Genomic DNA, 16,500 nt, shown 5'->3' on the forward strand with positions numbered 1-16,500 from the left:
CCAGAGCATAGCTGGGCCTAAAAGCTCTGCTACCTGATGCCAGATTTTCAATGAGTATGGAATAATAAGGGAATGACTTCAGTTTCAGAAGAGTACAAAAACACAGCTTACTTTACATTTATTTGCTTACCAGATAATTTTATTAAAATTGACTTACAAGGAAGGTGAACATAATCAAGGAAAAATCAGTCTGGGGTGTTTGGGAAACAAATGTCACAAGACATGGGCAAAAAATGATCATCACAATTGAAGAGCTCAGAGCAAAATACATATTAAATTTCTAGATTACAAAACCTAACAACTATAGATGGAAATTGCCCAAACAAAAGATTATTCAAATGCTTTGAAAGAAATTGAGGGTGTCAGCAGTTAGGATGGAGGTGGGAAGCTCACTCCACTAGGCAGGAGCTACACATAAAACGGTCTGAACTGAAATGTAATACTATACAGAGGTGGCATCACCAAACGCTGTTTGACAGCAGATCTGAGTGGTTGAGAAGGTGTCTCCAAATACAGAACCATTGACTAGTCTGTAGGGATGCATCAAGGATTCAAACTTAGTACCACTATAGGAAGCTAGTGAAATGATCTGAAGAGAGAAGTGACGTGCCCATCAAGGTTGGTTGAACACCAGAGGTTGCTCTTCATTTTGAATATTCTACTGCAGATTGGTTACACATGCTGGTGTTTCTGCCAGCAGACATGATAAGACCAAAGCCTGGACCAGGAGCTGAGCTGCATATCCTGTCAGATATGGTCTAATCTTGCAAATATTACAGAGTAAATCAGCAAGCTCAAATAAATTAGCAATATGTCCATGAAAGACAGGTGGTTTTCAATCACCACACCAAGGTTGCATACCCAACGTGGTAGGTGTTCGTGATTATAAGCCAAGCTGAACAGATATGGGATACGAGTAGCTGGGATAACAAGAAGGTCTGTCTCTGCCAGGCTGAACTGGAGATGGAGGTTCTTCATCCACTCTAACAGCACTCTGCGCATGGCAGATGATTCCTCGCTTGGGTCAGTTGTTTCAATGTGACACTCTGTTGATCTGCTTTGGGCAGCACCATCAACCGTAGATGGTTTTGGATGTTGTTGGATATTAAAATTCTAAGAACTTGTAAAAGTGATTATGAGGAATTAGCTACTAACTTAAGTGAAGCAGCTAATATCAGCAAATGAAAGTGAGTGAATCAAGTTTAAAAGTTAGCTAAGGAAAAATACATTCAGAACAGCTTCTGAATCCTGATACAAATAAAACTGAACAAAAGTGGAAATGAAAGTGGAAAATGTACATGTAATACTTGAGAATATTTATTTTGCATCAGACCTGAAGCGTGGGAATAGTCCAGTCAATCAGAAAAAATGAAAATGAATCCTTTTTCTTAACAGAAATTCTCTTCTTTATGTTTGTAGTTGTTCACTGTCTGATTGGAAAGTGTACTGCTGTGGACTCACTGCGGACCTCTTCTCTGTTTGCAGATTTGCACCATTACAATGTTGGTGAGTAGCCACTAACCTGTGACACCAGAATTATAATGGCCCTGAGAAGCAGCCACTTTAGAGCTTTAGGTAAAGGAAGACTCGGAGAAGATGCTGCTTCTACACACTGCAAGCAGAGCATTTTCTCTCTCTCGCTCTCTCTCTCCAAATGAGCAAATCCCAGCCCAAACCCCAAAGCCCATTGTGACATCTCTGGGTCCCTTTTTATGTATCATGCTCCTTATATCACATGACTACCACCTGATTAATGCTACACAGCAACAGACACAATAGAAGGGACCAAAGATAACTAGCTTCTTCTGCCACTGCCAGTCAAGAAATATGAAACAAAATCAAAAGTAAAATAAACTTTGCTTAAAATACAACATTAACATACATGGGTTTTCAGCAATTCTAGAACATTGTGTGCCTTCAGCAAAACTCACAATACTGGTATGCCAAATAAGACCATCATTCTCAAACATCTTTCAGGGAGATCTGTTTGAGATCTTCAGTAGTTCACCACAGGACACACAGGCAATAGTGGTACTCACAAACACAATATTGTCATTGCAAACAAAACCTATGGGAACAAAAACTGCACATCTGGTGGCTGTTATGAATCCCAATTCCGTACACATAGGAATCTATTTTTCCTATTTTTGAATTTTTCCATGATTTGTTATTTATTTGAACTTTTTTCTGTAAACTCGACACTTTACCATTTTGCCAGGAGCTTTCCTTGGTTGAGAGCTGCCATTTTTCACATGAACCCACAAACACAGAATACTGTCTTAGAAAATGACCCAATTGCTAGCCTGCCTCTTATCAGAGATGGCTGGGGTGGCGACCCGGCCGGGATGCCTAGGAAGACCGGAGGAGAGCTTATGCCTTCCCCAGACCACGTGGGGGTGACCTCCCTGGTTCCTTTGGGGGCCACGGGTACAGAGCTTTGAAGCTCCACCCTGTAGGGGCCCGTGGTCACCGCCAGGGGGCACCCCAATGCCTTTGGAGCCCTGGACCTCAGCACTTCTGCCACACCCGGAAGTGCTGGGGGGAAGAAGACTGGGGACACCCGGAGTGCTTCCGGGTGTGCAGCCGGCACTTCCGCCACACGGGGGCGTGTCGGTGGGAGATTGCTAGGAAGCACCTGGAGCACATCCGGGTGTGTATAAAAGGGGCCGCCTCCCTTCATACGATGGCGAGAGTCGGGAGTGGAGTGGACCAAGCAGGAGAAGGGAGAGGAGGCGGTCTGAAGAGAAAGTGAGGCATTGTTGTGGCCAGGACTTTGTGGGGTCTTTTGGGTTGTCTGCACTTTAATAATTGTAAATAATGTATAATAAGTGTGTGTGTGGTGAAACCAACGTGTCTCCCTGTCTGTGGCCGGGCCAGTCTCCACACTCTTTAAACCATGTCTTCTGCTTTTCATCTCCTAGTAATTAAGTCTCTTTTTCTCTCTCTGGACACCTAGGCATTAAATGATTCAGAACAGCAGTAGTGAGTTAAGGCAAACAATGTCACTTTGATGCTCAATATAAAAAAAAGATGTTGTACAGTGTAACTTGGAACTGCCAACCTGAAATCTGCTATCCCACACACATCTCAGACATTTGCATGTCCTTTTAAGTACTGATTCTAAAACTGTCCAGGTTGAGACAAAAGGTGTGTGCATGTCAGGTCTATAATGTTCTAGTGTCCAACTTCAAGTCAGTTCCTGCCTTGCATATGATGTTCCTGGGATAGACTCCTGCAACTCTGAGACAGAAAATGAAGGTTTGGAAAATAGATAGATAGCTGTAGTAAATGGCTCGTTCATATTACCTCTTCAAAATGTCAACTAGAAATTTTATAATAATAAAAGTAGAAATTAGAAAACAGAGACATAATATTCATAAGTTTCCATAACTTAATTCAGGGTGCTGGAGCCTATTCCTAGCAGCACTTGGGTACAAAGCATGAAACAGTCCTGGACAGGCCACCAGTCCATCACAGGGTCTATGCATACTGTAGACATTCACAGGGAGCTAATTCAGAATCTCTCATTAATTCAACGAGTACAACAATCAGAGTACCCAAATAACAACTCAAGTCATTATGGTGGAATAAGTCAAATCAGCAAAAGACATTTTGCAGTTCAGAAATTATCCACAGTTAACTTCATAATGAAAAGATGGCCCAGGAATGTAGAAAATTATTCAAAGAAAAAAAACTGAATTATCATGCGATATCAACGGACTTTTTTTGTTGCTATATTTAAGTAGTATAAGGACAAGTAACCTCCTTAGTGTTATGTTTACCCATAGAAAAACAGGCCAAAAATGTTGCATTTTTTGAACAAGTAAAAAGATATTACATTTATTACATATAACAAAAACATGCAAATACCAAGGTGGTGACATAAATATGACAGGAGAGGTGTGTTTAGTATGGAGTGTCATACTGATGCAGACTTAGTACACGTCCTTTGTGATATGTTTTGAAACAGTCATCAACGCACAGCCTGGCATCACAATTAGGACAGTACAAGTGTGTTTCTTTGTGCACTTTTCTGATATATTTTCTGTTGTCTGCACATGAGTGAGAAGAATGTCAGTACAACCAAAGCACAAGACGTACACATTTCCCCTGACACAAACATTGATAGTTGCTGCATTATGAACAGTGCTTAGGGGAATAACATCTTTCTTAAAAGTCTTTCTACTTGGTCGCAATTATTTTGCCTTTTTACCACACACCTAACTGCACTGTGGTGAAAGTTCGGGCAAATTAATTTGCGAGGCATATTAAAGCAGTTGAGTTGTGCAGTACCATATACATCACTTTCAATAACCATATCAACATCTGATGACCAAGTCACATTGTCATTACTATTGCTTGATTCAACTAATGGTTCAGATTCAGTCTTTTCTAAAATTGGCTTTACAACTTCTTGCTTACATTCCATTGTGTTCTAGTTGAAGGCTCCACCTCACTCATTAATACTGATGAATTACCACAGAGTCACAAGACACAGAAATGTTTATTCTTTTTTTCATCACTAGGGGGCTTCGCCCCCTGCTCGCTTCGCTCACCCACCCCCGTGTTTGGTTTACCAGATATATACGATTTAAAGAGATTGTTATTTTCATGGGAATTGTTACATATACATTATTTTCACTTTTAATTTAAAAATCTTTTGTAAAAACAATATTTGTCCTTCATTTCCGGCCCCGGGCATAGTTACATCTCTTACTCACAGGACGTATAACGCTGCCCGCGTTGTGATGGGGGGGCAACTGAACACATGCTGAGGAGATACCGTCGGATCATCTGCTGTCTTTCTGCTACTGGCGAGCTGCCTGTTCTGCTTGTCGTATGTCGTTGTTTTAAGAGCTGGGAGCACATGATGCGTGTCGAACTGCTAGGTTAGATGTCCGTGGACTTGTTTTAAATGATGGCTCACTGCCTTGTCTCGCGTGACGTTGTAAAACCAATGCTTGTCGTTTATTTCTGACCCCGGGCGTGGTTAAATGTCTTTCTTGCAGGACGTATAAAGCTGGTTGTGTTTTGCTGGCTGTGCTCTCTTATTTGATATTGTTTGCGTCTCGCGGGTCTTTTAAGTGTCTTTCGAGAAGATCATGTCTCGTTTCCCTGCTTTTCCTTTCCAGGATATTTTTTTATAATCGTGAGATAATTTTATTTTAATCACTAGATGGCAGCAGAGTATTGTCCCTTGAGTTATTTGGGTTTAACATTGTACATGGGATCATAATAGCTTATCCTGAGAGATACTTGGGGTTAACCATTCTTATACAGAATTCCGAGCTCAAGAGACACTCAAGGTTAATGCCAAGGAGGCTAGGTGAAGTGATTTAAGAAAAGGTAAAATACCCAATGATATAAAAAATGCAAGATTTTTAGAAGTTTATATCAATCAGTACCTATACATATGTATATGAAGCTGCAGGCAGTATTCCTAATCATTAATTCAGTGAAACTGCTATAATCTATTATGAAAACATTAACAGTTAAAAATAATTAAATCAGTGTTTTAGCTCAGTGTATAAACTTTCTAAATTTTAGTAAATAACTTATAAGTAGCTGCAGAAACTTCTATAACAGACAAACTGGGTCATGTTTAGGTACAGAGACAATCTAAGAGTAGAATTAATAGTATATTACATACAATGTAGGACATGTTAAATCCAAAAATTTAGAAGCATTAGGAAATTATTTTAAAAATGCTCTGTGGTGTGTGAAAGAAAAATTAACTGCTTCCAATCTACTAAGGGCTAAAAGCTGACAAAGCTGTTTTGCTATGACGACAGGTCTGTCATAAGACAGAGTGCAGTAAGCTGACCTAGGACAACTTCCTCTTTAGGAGCATGTCTGTTCGACACAGGAAAGATGACCTTTCCTTCTTTAGGGCCCCATCTGACACGTACACAAAACAGAAATGGTTGGCCGATTTGTGCAATATAAGAAGAAATGCTTAGATAAACGATATTATGCTTATTGATAAGTGGGGGAGGGGGGAATATAAAGCAGATCGAAAAGGGGAATCTGTGCTCTTCTCTCTTGCAACGCATGAATCCATGTACTCATCTGTAATTGGATAAAAGCTGATTGGTTGAACTATTCCGGTCTTCCTCTGAGCTTTCTTCCACAGGTGTATAAGTATGGAGCTAAGAACGAAACTATAAAAGAAAATAACAGCTGTGTGGCATGTACTAGATACTGTATACAGCCCCAACACTGACAGTAGGACTAATCAGCACAATGTGAACAGTGATATATAAAAATGAAACTTCACACTGACAAATGCACCTGTACCTCTTCTGTAAAGCTGTAGCAAGGATTCTGGTGATGAAACTTCTATTTCTGTCAGCCCTTCAAGCAAAATACTTTCTTCTGTCTCGTGGATGCGGTTTACTTCAGCATGATTGATGTCCTGTTCCAATTAAAAAAGAAAACACACACACAAGTCAATAAATAAATCTACATTTCCAACATGCCCTCTGCCGGGTGGTAACACCATGTGGTATTCAAGTGTATGCATTTGTGCTCATGAACAGTTATTGACTTTGAGTACATTGTTTCAGTTTATGTCTGGGGTGTTTGGGTGTGAGACTCTGACATGCAATGTCCTTGCTGCTCAGAAAAACAGTGACCCTGAATTGGATAGGTGGGTCAGTAAGTGGCCAGATGGAGTGATTAAAAATGTGTTTTTGATTCTTTTCTGGTGTTCTCAAAACTGTTTGCTTAATTTCAGCACTTCTGAATGGGCAGTACATAAAAAACTTACTTTTGTTTTACAGCCTGGGTTTTTATTATTTGCTGATTTATTATTTTTTTCCATGTATTTAAATGTACCACGATCTGCCTGGACTTCATCAGATAACAAAGGTTTAAATCAGAGTTGCACTAACAACTCTCCAGAGGCCCCTCTGCAGGCTTATTGAACCAAAAGGTGTGCAAAGATCTTAAGCAAGAACATAGAGCTGTAGATCAATGAATGACAAACCTGATTGACAGAAGAACTCGCCTATGAGGACACACTGATTTTGTAACTGGAAGTGAATTAAATCCAATCAGAAGAAGTTATACATTCTCTTATAACTAGTTACACTCCTCTCTCTCTGGGATATTCTCCAGACACTCTCACTAAACTCACGGGGAATCCTATTGGGATACCCTCGCTGGGATTCTCTCAGGGATGGGTAACTCTGCAAAATGACTGAAAACCTCTGAAACTAAAATCTGATGAGCCATCCTCTGTTTGGGGAGCAGTGGAGTGAGAACCTCTATCTATTTGTGGATCAGAAGTAGACCATCTCTCTGCCAGGTCAAGCTGTGGGCCAGTGGGCTGAAAAGGTTGAGAAGCAGCCATCGTAAGATAAGAATGGCCTCAAATTCAGGTGTGTGGAGACTCCAGTCTTTAATGGCTGCAAAAAGGGGCTACAGCTGAATAAATCTGAACACTTGTGTCAATGTTATAGTTCAGTTTTTAATTTTTACTAAATTTGAAGAAAAAATATAAAATTCTATTTTTGTTTTGTCATTTTGGAGGTATGGAGTATTGTTTATTAATGAGAGAAAAATGAATTTAAATTATTTCAGCACAAGGCTGCAACATTACAAAATGCCACACTGTGTACCCTGTATTATATTTTTATGTAGGTTCATTGTTGAGAAAATGGACTGCACATTTCCTATGTAATCACACAACAGTGGGACTACCAGCTGATCTGATAACTTACAGTCATTACATAAATTAGAAATGAGAAATAATTTCTAACTTTGATTTTTGACTTTCAGTTAGTTATGGAAAAAATAATCGTGATTGAGCTGCTTCATCTTGATAAAAGATAGAGTACTTCACAATACTGTAATTACAGATAAATGAATTATTTTTAAACACTTGTACAAAAAAAAGTACTTACCAACAGGTCATAAATTTTCTCATTTGAAATGTGAATAAATGAAGCTCGGATTCGATAATGTAAGTTTACAGCTTCTGAGAGTAATGGCTAAGGTAGATATATTTGTTCATAGCCGTGACTGATTAGTACATGAGCAGAATAGTTTAAAAAGTTGTTTTTTTTGACCAGTTATCCTCAGGCTCAAACAACAGAAAAAATAATGAAGGTTTTATTGCTGTGTAGATATTAAAAAGAAAAGGAATTTTATTTATGTATTTCTTTGCAGGTAAGTAATTCTTATTTTAGATTCAGCAAGCAAGTTACTGCATATTTGGTGGCTCAGCTTTTTTCAAAACACTGTGGTTCACAAATCAGTAATTTATTTGTTCAGAACCTTGTCTAAAATTTAAAGTACAAGATAAAAATCATGGCCAGATATGCTCAAGCACAGAAGGAGTTACAAAAGTGTTTTATTTATTTAGGTTATGCTAATTAGCACTTGCAAATTGTCACTGTGTGTGAATACGGTGTGTGTGTGTGTGTGTGTGTTTGTGAGTGAGAGTGGTCCCTGTGATGGACTAGGTGGAATAGCATTTTACACATCACAACCCTGAAAAGGACTTAGTTCTAGAAACGAACTACTAAACCCAGTCCATTGAGGGCTATAGTGCTTGCACAGTCCTCTAATGCACCTAAATGTTATGTCGTGTATTTTTTTTTTTAACTTTGGGGTAGCACAGTGACGCAGCCAGTACTGCTCCCTCACAGCTCTAAGAGAGTGTCTTTGAACCCTGGCTTGGTGTTCCTGTGTCTGCATGGAATTTCCTACCACATTTCAAAGATGTGCAATTTAGGCTACCTTTTAACACTAAACTTGATCCATGTGGAAGTTTACCATATGGAGGACTTGCAGCCTATCTTGAGCTGCCTTGTACTTCTAGGAAACTGTCAAGTTATACCAAAGTGTGAATGATGTGAAATGCAAAAGGAGATTCAACTTTAAACCAGAGTATGCCAGATTTGGGATCGGATGCCTATAACTAATTTCAGTTTGTTGTTCTTTGTTTCTCCTTAAGAAAACTTGGTTCCTAACTGCTTCTATTTATGTCTTCCTTCTTTGAGCATTTTTAGACTCTTCAGTGTTCTGTTCCAAGAATGTTTCAAAAATCAACATGCCATAATGCCCATTTTCTTCCCTTGAAAGAACATAATGGATCTATAATGCTCACAGTTGCTGGACCCAGCTATCTGCACACTGGCAACGGAAAAAGATGCTTCACTTATGCGGTTCTTTGGATGACAATGGAGCTGGGAGCTACTTGGAAGGGGCTCCCATGTCATAATGGAATCCAATCTGATCTGAAGTGGTTCTTGGCCACACCTTAGATGCACCAGAAATGTTTCAGCCAGGTGATTTTGAGTCAAGAATTGAGTTGGTCAAAGTACTGACAATATCTACTGGTGTGGATTGGAATTTATGAGATGGTTTATGGGAAATAAAATGTGTTTTTGGTCCAGAAGGTCATATTTCTAAGAAGTCTGGGTTTAGGGTGTGGATTTCCCCTACATGGCCCAATATACATATTTATCTATATTTTCTTTAATGTTTCTTTGCTGGTTTCAACATTCTTTTGTGTTAATAATGGATTACTGTTTTCTTACTCGATCTGTTAAGATTTGAAAGCATACTCATAAGTGAAAGTGAGCTTTATGAAAAGAAATTGAAAACTGAAATTAAAACGAGGGATAAAGAGAAAGATACACAGAACTAATTATGATCTGTTAAAATTCCAACTAAGGAAGCACTTCAGGCAGCTCTTCCTTGGCCCCATTTTCCCTCTGCAGGAAAAGCCTCTAGAAAATGCTGGGTTGGTGGGTGTGTCTCCCATGTTATCCTGCTTGGGCAAAAACATTTTCCATCAGACCAAAAATTGCAACATCCTTTTAATCAACTGTGCCGTCACCAGGGGTTAGCAGTCCTGTTCTAAAAGGCCAAAGTGACACCAGCTACTCCTCATTTAATTAAGTTAGTTCTCAGGTTGCATTGTAATAAGTTGTCAATGCTATGGGTTTTATGCTTTTATGAAATTCGGGGGTGGCACGATGGCGCAGTGGGTAGCGCTGCTGCCTTGCAATTAGGAGACCCAGGTTCACTTCCTGGGTCCTCCCTGCGTGGAGTTTGCATGTTCTCCCCGTGTCTGCGTGGGTTTCCTCAGGTGCTCTGGTTTCCTCCCACAGTCCAAAGACATGCAGGTTAGGTGGACTGGCGATCCTAAATTGTCCCGTGTGTGTGTGCGCGCCCTGTGGTGGGCTGGTGCCCTGCCCAGGGTTTGTTTCCTGCCTTGCGCCCTGTGTTGGCTGGGATTGGCTCCAGCAGACCCCTGTGTTAGGATATAGCAGGTTGGATAATGGATGGATGGATGAAATTCGGGGAGATGTGTACAGTTTTCACACCGTTACCTGCATAGATATTGATTCCTTCTGCACATTTTTGGTTAGTTTAGCTCATTTTTTTGCTCATTTTCTTAATTTTCATAAGTGGCCAATAGCCAGTGAACAATGAGGAACCGAAAACCTACCCTCCTGACTGAGTATCACCTGTACCTGTGCGTGTTTGTCACAAAGCAGCTGAGGTTAAAAAAAAAAAAAAGTATTTACAAAGCAAACAGCTTTTGATTGATAGAAGCTAATTCACTTTTATTTGTTTTGGTTGATTTTTCTTAGGAAAGCCTTTGCCAAATCAATGGGAATTTGTAACGTGGCAGAGGAAAAGCAGGACCAAGCAAAACTTTACCAGCAAAAATTGATTTCCACGTAATTAAGAAACTGTTTAAAACCTGCAATCTCTGGTGCACTTCAGGACAGGAGTGGTCCACCACTATTTCACATAGAAATTTTTTTTTTTTTAATTTTAACTTTATTAACTTTATACTGTTACAAAATCTATTCCTGCAAATGTGGTTATATTGTGACTTTCAGTTGATTTCTTAAAGTCTAAGCCACATTTCTCTATCATTCATTAAAATACCACATCATCATGTTAAAGGAATAAAATCATGCTGGACTAATCCATGTTTGCAATAAAAAGGATACTTTGAAAAATATCTTCAGCAGCTCTAGCAATAATTCCTCTTTGTTTTCCAGAGAGACCTCCACCTTGCATAGTGAATGTTTTTCCACTTGATGGGGATCCATATGTTATGACACATCCATTATACCCTTGTAATGCCAAAGCTACAAGTGGCTGGGAAAAAAAAATGACAAATGATGTTGTAATTTGGTTTTCTCTGCAATAAACCACAAGGCAAATCAACACATACACATCAGAGGAAGGAATAAAGCTGCTGTTTTCAAATAATATATGATGCCATTTAAAAAAACAAGAAAGATTTAACAGTATCATCCTCAGGAACAATATTTATCTCAAACATCAATTGTGTACGTTTACTCAAATATTACAGCAGACTGTCATATTAAGAGTATTCTCACAGGATATACTCAGGAATATGGATAACTAAAGAATATACAGTTGTGCTTGAAAGTTTGTGAACCCTTTAGAATTTTCTATATTTCTGCATAAATATGACCTAAAACATCATCAGATTTTCACTCAAGTCCTAAAAGGAGATAAAGAGAAGCCAGTTAAACAAATGAGACAAAAAGATTCTACTTGGTCATTTATTTATTGAGGAAAATGATCGAATATTACATATTTGTGAGTGGCAAAAGTATGTGAACCTCTAGGATTAGCAGTTAGTTTGAAGGTGAAATTTGAGTCAGATGTTTTCAATCAATGGGATGCCAATTTAGGTGTGAGTGGGCACCCTGTGTTATTTAAAGAACAGGATCTATCAAAGTCTGCTCTTCACAACACATGTGAGTGGAAGTGTACCATGGCACGAACAAAGGAGATTTCTGAGGACCTCAGAAAAAGAGTTGTTGATGCTCATTAGGCTGGAAAAGGTTAGAAAACCATCTCTAAAGAGTTTGGACTCCACCAATCTACAGTCAGACAGATTGTGTACAAATGGAGGAAATTCAAGACCATTGTTACCCTCCCCAGGAGTGGTCGACCAACAAAGATCACTCCAAGAGCAAGGTGTGTAATAGTCGGCGAGGTCACAAAGGACCCCAGGGTAACTTCTAAGCAACTGAAGGCCTCTCTCACATTGGCTAATGTTCATGTTCATGTTCATGAGTCCACCATCAGGAGAACACTGAACAACAATGGTGTGCATGGCAGGGTTGCAAGGAGAAAGCCACTGCTCTCCAAAAAAAACATTGCTGCTCGTCTGCAGCTTGCTAAAGATCATGTGGACAAACCAGAAGGCTATTGGAAGAATGTTTTGTGGACGGATGAGACCAAAATAGAACTTTTTGGTTTAAATGAAAAGTGTTAGGTTTGGAGAAAGTAAAACACTGCATTCCAGCATAAGAACCTTATCCCATCTGTGAAACATGGTGGTGGTAGTATCATGGTTTGGGCCTGTTTTGTTGCATCTGGGCCAGGACGGCTTGCCTTCATTGATGGAACAATGAATTCTGAATTATATCAGAGAATTCTAAAGGAAAATGTCAGGACATCTGTCCATGAACTGAATCTCAAGAAAAGGTGGGTCATGCAGCAAGACAACGACCCTAAGCACACAAGTCGTTCTACCAAAGAATGGTTAAAGAAGAATAAAGTTAATGTTTTGGAATGGCCAAGTCAAAGTCCTGACCTTAATCCAATCGAAATGTTGTGGAAGGACCTGAAGTGAGCAGTTCATGTGAGGAAACCCACCAACATCCCAGAGTTGAAGCTGTTCTGTACGGAGGAATGGGCTAAAATTCCTCAAATCCGGTGTGCAGGAACGATCAAAAGTTACCGGAAACATGTAGTTGCAGTTATTGGGGTGTCACACCAGATACTGAAAGCAAAGGTTCACATACTTCTGCCACTCACTAATATGTAATATGTGATCATTTTCCTTAATAAATAAATGACCAAGTATAATATTTTGTCTCATTTATTTAACTGGTTTCTCTTTATCTACTTTTAGGACTTGAGTGAAAATCTGATGATGTTTTAGGTCATATTTATACAGAAATATAGAAAATTCTAAAGGGTTCACAAACTTTCAAGCACAACTTGAAAGTTAATGTAACTTGTAAGGTAAGGTGACTTGTAAGGTAATATAACTTGTAACTTAATGTAACTTGATGATTGATTTCTGTATACATATGTCCTATAAACATTAGAAAAGAAAAAAAATTAAATGTTTCCATCAACCCCTTACCATTTTCTGGCTTTATGATCAAATCTTACCAGCGTGGGCTACATCTGATATGCCTTAAGTCAATGGTTCTGATGACATACTGTATAGTCTGCAATTGCTCTCTTTTCATCTTCTCATAAAAGAAAGGATGAAAAAGGGAGACAATTTGTTCAGTGAGTGAGGTGGAGATTACACTGAAGGGCAAAAACAGAGAGTAGTCTGGTCAAGCAGAGTTCTTAAAACAAAGTTTGAGACCACCACTGTTATGCCCAGCAAGCACGAGACTTTAGTGGGTGACAGAAAGACAAGGATGTAGTTGAAAAATCATAGCGAGGGTCAGAAGCAAGAAAACAACTATTAGTAACCTTAGCCTTAGCCTCTCCCAGCGGAGAGTTCAAAAACCGGCAAAACATAACAAAACAAATATTTTTTTCAAAAAGGTTTGAAGAGTTTTGGGATCGGATAGTCAGATAGGGAAGAATACCCCTGGTTGACTCTTTATCTCATCATGTCATGAATGACAGTCCATAACCACATATTCTGGAGGGGTCTTAGCAATAGAAATCAACAATAATGCCATTAGAATATTGACAATATAACATCTTGAATCAAAATTAAAACTATATATTTTGAAAGCAAACTAACCCAATGGATACCTTAAGGCAAAAAAATCCTCCAACCAAAGCAAACAATATTCAAAATAAGAGTCACAAGCACCCAATTAAAAAAGCAAAACAAGATTACAGTTAAAGAAAAAAGAAAAAAAAACAGGCAAGAGTAAAAACAACATAAACCGAACCTTAAAAAGGAAAAGGGCTTTCTTTTATTTGAAAGAAAGTGCATAAACTTAAACAGCATACACCTTTCCTTCGAAAAAGATGACTTCCTAAAACGACGTGACTACACCCCATCAATATATGTGTGCATATGAGACAAACTCCATTGTATTATTAACAATGCAGAAAAATGACTATAAATTTCTCTTAAATTTGAATTTTAATGGACAAAATGGGAAAAAAATCCCCAAATTGTTCTGAAAATTTTACAGAATATAGCTAGGAGTGGAAGGCACTAAAGAGCAACATGAAGCAAGAATCAACTCAGACACAAGTTAAAACCAGTCAACTCACTTAGGTATTAATCATCAAAAATCGCAAAGAGCAAAACAGTTCCAATGAGGTTATTTTATTTGTCCCTCCTGATCTTTCCTAAAGGCAGAATAGTCTCTACTTGGTTCCTTGTGGTCACCTACAGTACAGCAGAATGCCATTGGGCTTCTCCAACCCACACATCTTCACAGTTTCTGCCTGATGGAGCAGATGAAAAGCTTTGGAAATTTGTGAGAACAAATAGGATAGAGACCAGGATATGTTAAAGTAATAAGGCAATGGCATTGTCATGGACAGGCACACGTGAAAACCAGAAAAGTCAAAGTGAAAATGATCATGAAAAAGGCCAAACAAACCTCATGGACTATAAAAGCAAAAGTAGGAGACACAAAGTAAATGAACCTGATTAGAACTACAACAATTTTAAAAACTTGCACTAAGGAAGATTTTACTGAGATGACTTTAATCCATCATAGCATACTTGAGAATCTGGGGGCTGCCATTTAGCAACCTCAATGAAGTCACACACTGCATCAATACCAGTCATGTGACAGCAATTGCATCTGGTTGCCAAAACAACTGGTCAGCCTCTAAGAACACAAAATGGCATCAAAAAAAGACATCAAAGTAGTTTCAGAGTAATATCAAAAAATATGAAAGAAAATTTCTGACTACCTTGTCCTGCATTCAATTGCTCCTGCTCTCTACTATTCAGCAGGAGCAATTCAGTCCACCCCAGGAGTGTCTGTCACTCAGCTCCTTTGCATGGCTTCCCCTGATTCTGTTCTCTCAAATTTCCTCCTTACTTCCACAATTATACTTTGCTTTTGATTTGCTCCCTTCTCCGGCGACTGTGTTGCCCCAATAAAGACCCACAAAGTGGAATAGCTGAATTGATCAATCAACCTCCACACTAAACATCATGCAGCAGTCCTCTTTCACAGCTGTTCATACTTACAGAGCCCTAGATGCACTATTTTACTCTAAACCCCACACACTGCTATGTACCCTTTACTAACTTTACCAGACTCTAACTCATCTATACTCAACATTTCAATGAAATGGTGATCAAGTAGGGAAATGCAGCTAAACCAGTTAAATGACAACTCATGCTTATAATTCATTTCACTGAGCAGTTATTAGAATGTGTATTGACATGACAGACATATTAGAGCTCAAAAATGATAATTATGACGTACAAACTATATTTTAGTTCCCTTTGAAGAGGGTCAAAGCTGCATCTTTACACTGAAGAACTTTTTTGGTTCTTCACCAGTTTATATCGGATGCCTGTTGTCATTTTTTAGGAAACTGGCCGACAGGTCAGGAGTATCTCAGCCAAGATTTACTCCAGCATAACCACTGCGCTGGAAGCTATTAACCAACCAGTGAGGCAATACATTCAATTTTTGTATGGTGTGGGTGCACATATATAAAACATAACAAGTGTGGTTTCCAGGGAGTGCTGCAGCTCTCCAAACACCCGACACAAATGGCTTGGACACAAGTTGCCAATGAATAAGGATTTTATTGTGTTTCCCAAACCACAACTACAACTACAAGCACAGGTAGCACTCCCTCTGTCTCCTCCCGACTCTGTGTCTCTCTGCTCCTTTTACTGTATATAAAACCCAGAAATACTTACGGTGTCCCAAAGCCATGGCCCAGGAACACTTCCTGGTAAGGCTAGAGCTTGACTAAGCAGGGCTCTCTAGTCCCTTCTGCATCACCTGGTGGCACCCACAGAACCCAACAGAGCTGAGGCAATGAACTACAATTCCCAGTATTCCCCGTGGGAATCAGTGGAGGCACTATAGCCCAGGGGGCTGCCATTTAGCATTCTGGGAGAGACAATGTCCTGCACAGGTTGTCTCCCCGAGTCCTTCCACGTTGTGGGCATCCCAGTCAAGCAAGGTTCCCAGTACAACTCCAGTTAGGTTGCCAGTCTCCATGTGGCATCTTCCACATGTTTTTGCCAATATAAAAAAAGGCAATTTGCAGGAGTGTTTAGTTTTACTAACGTAATTGGAGCAACTTACTGAAGTCGTAGAAAGAATGAAGTTGCTTTTTTCCAACCGTAAGCAGTATGGCTACCACCAATCGTAGAAGGTCCCCCGTTACCCACTGTGAAAACATCATCTATATTCTTGGGAATTCTTCCCATCTTTGAAGATGACTCAGGTTACACCTTGTTAGTATTTAGCGACCCAATGTCACTCAATAAGATATTTGCTTTGTTGTCATTGA

At 39.3% G+C, this 16,500-nt stretch overlaps 1 protein-coding gene across 3 annotated transcripts in view; it reads right to left on the reverse strand.

Annotated features, from left to right (window-relative positions):
* The window catches only part of si:ch211-63b16.4 (kinesin heavy chain), a 164,022-nt gene that overhangs the window by 104,594 nt on the left and 42,928 nt on the right, over window positions 1–16,500 (reverse strand). For all 3 annotated transcript variants that reach the window (XM_039738035.1, XM_039738037.1, XM_039738036.1), the window contains exons 6-8: window positions 10,980–11,130; window positions 7,908–7,981; window positions 6,298–6,415 (exon numbers count right to left, since the gene is read on the reverse strand). In XM_039738035.1, the coding sequence (XP_039593969.1) occupies window positions 6,298–6,415; window positions 7,908–7,981; window positions 10,980–11,130 (343 nt within the window). The remainder of the gene's footprint in view (window positions 1–6,297; window positions 6,416–7,907; window positions 7,982–10,979; window positions 11,131–16,500) is intronic.

The sequence above is a fragment of the Polypterus senegalus genome, chromosome 16 (assembly GCF_016835505.1).
Source record: "Polypterus senegalus isolate Bchr_013 chromosome 16, ASM1683550v1, whole genome shotgun sequence".
NCBI classification, from domain to species: domain Eukaryota; kingdom Metazoa; phylum Chordata; class Cladistia; order Polypteriformes; family Polypteridae; genus Polypterus; species Polypterus senegalus.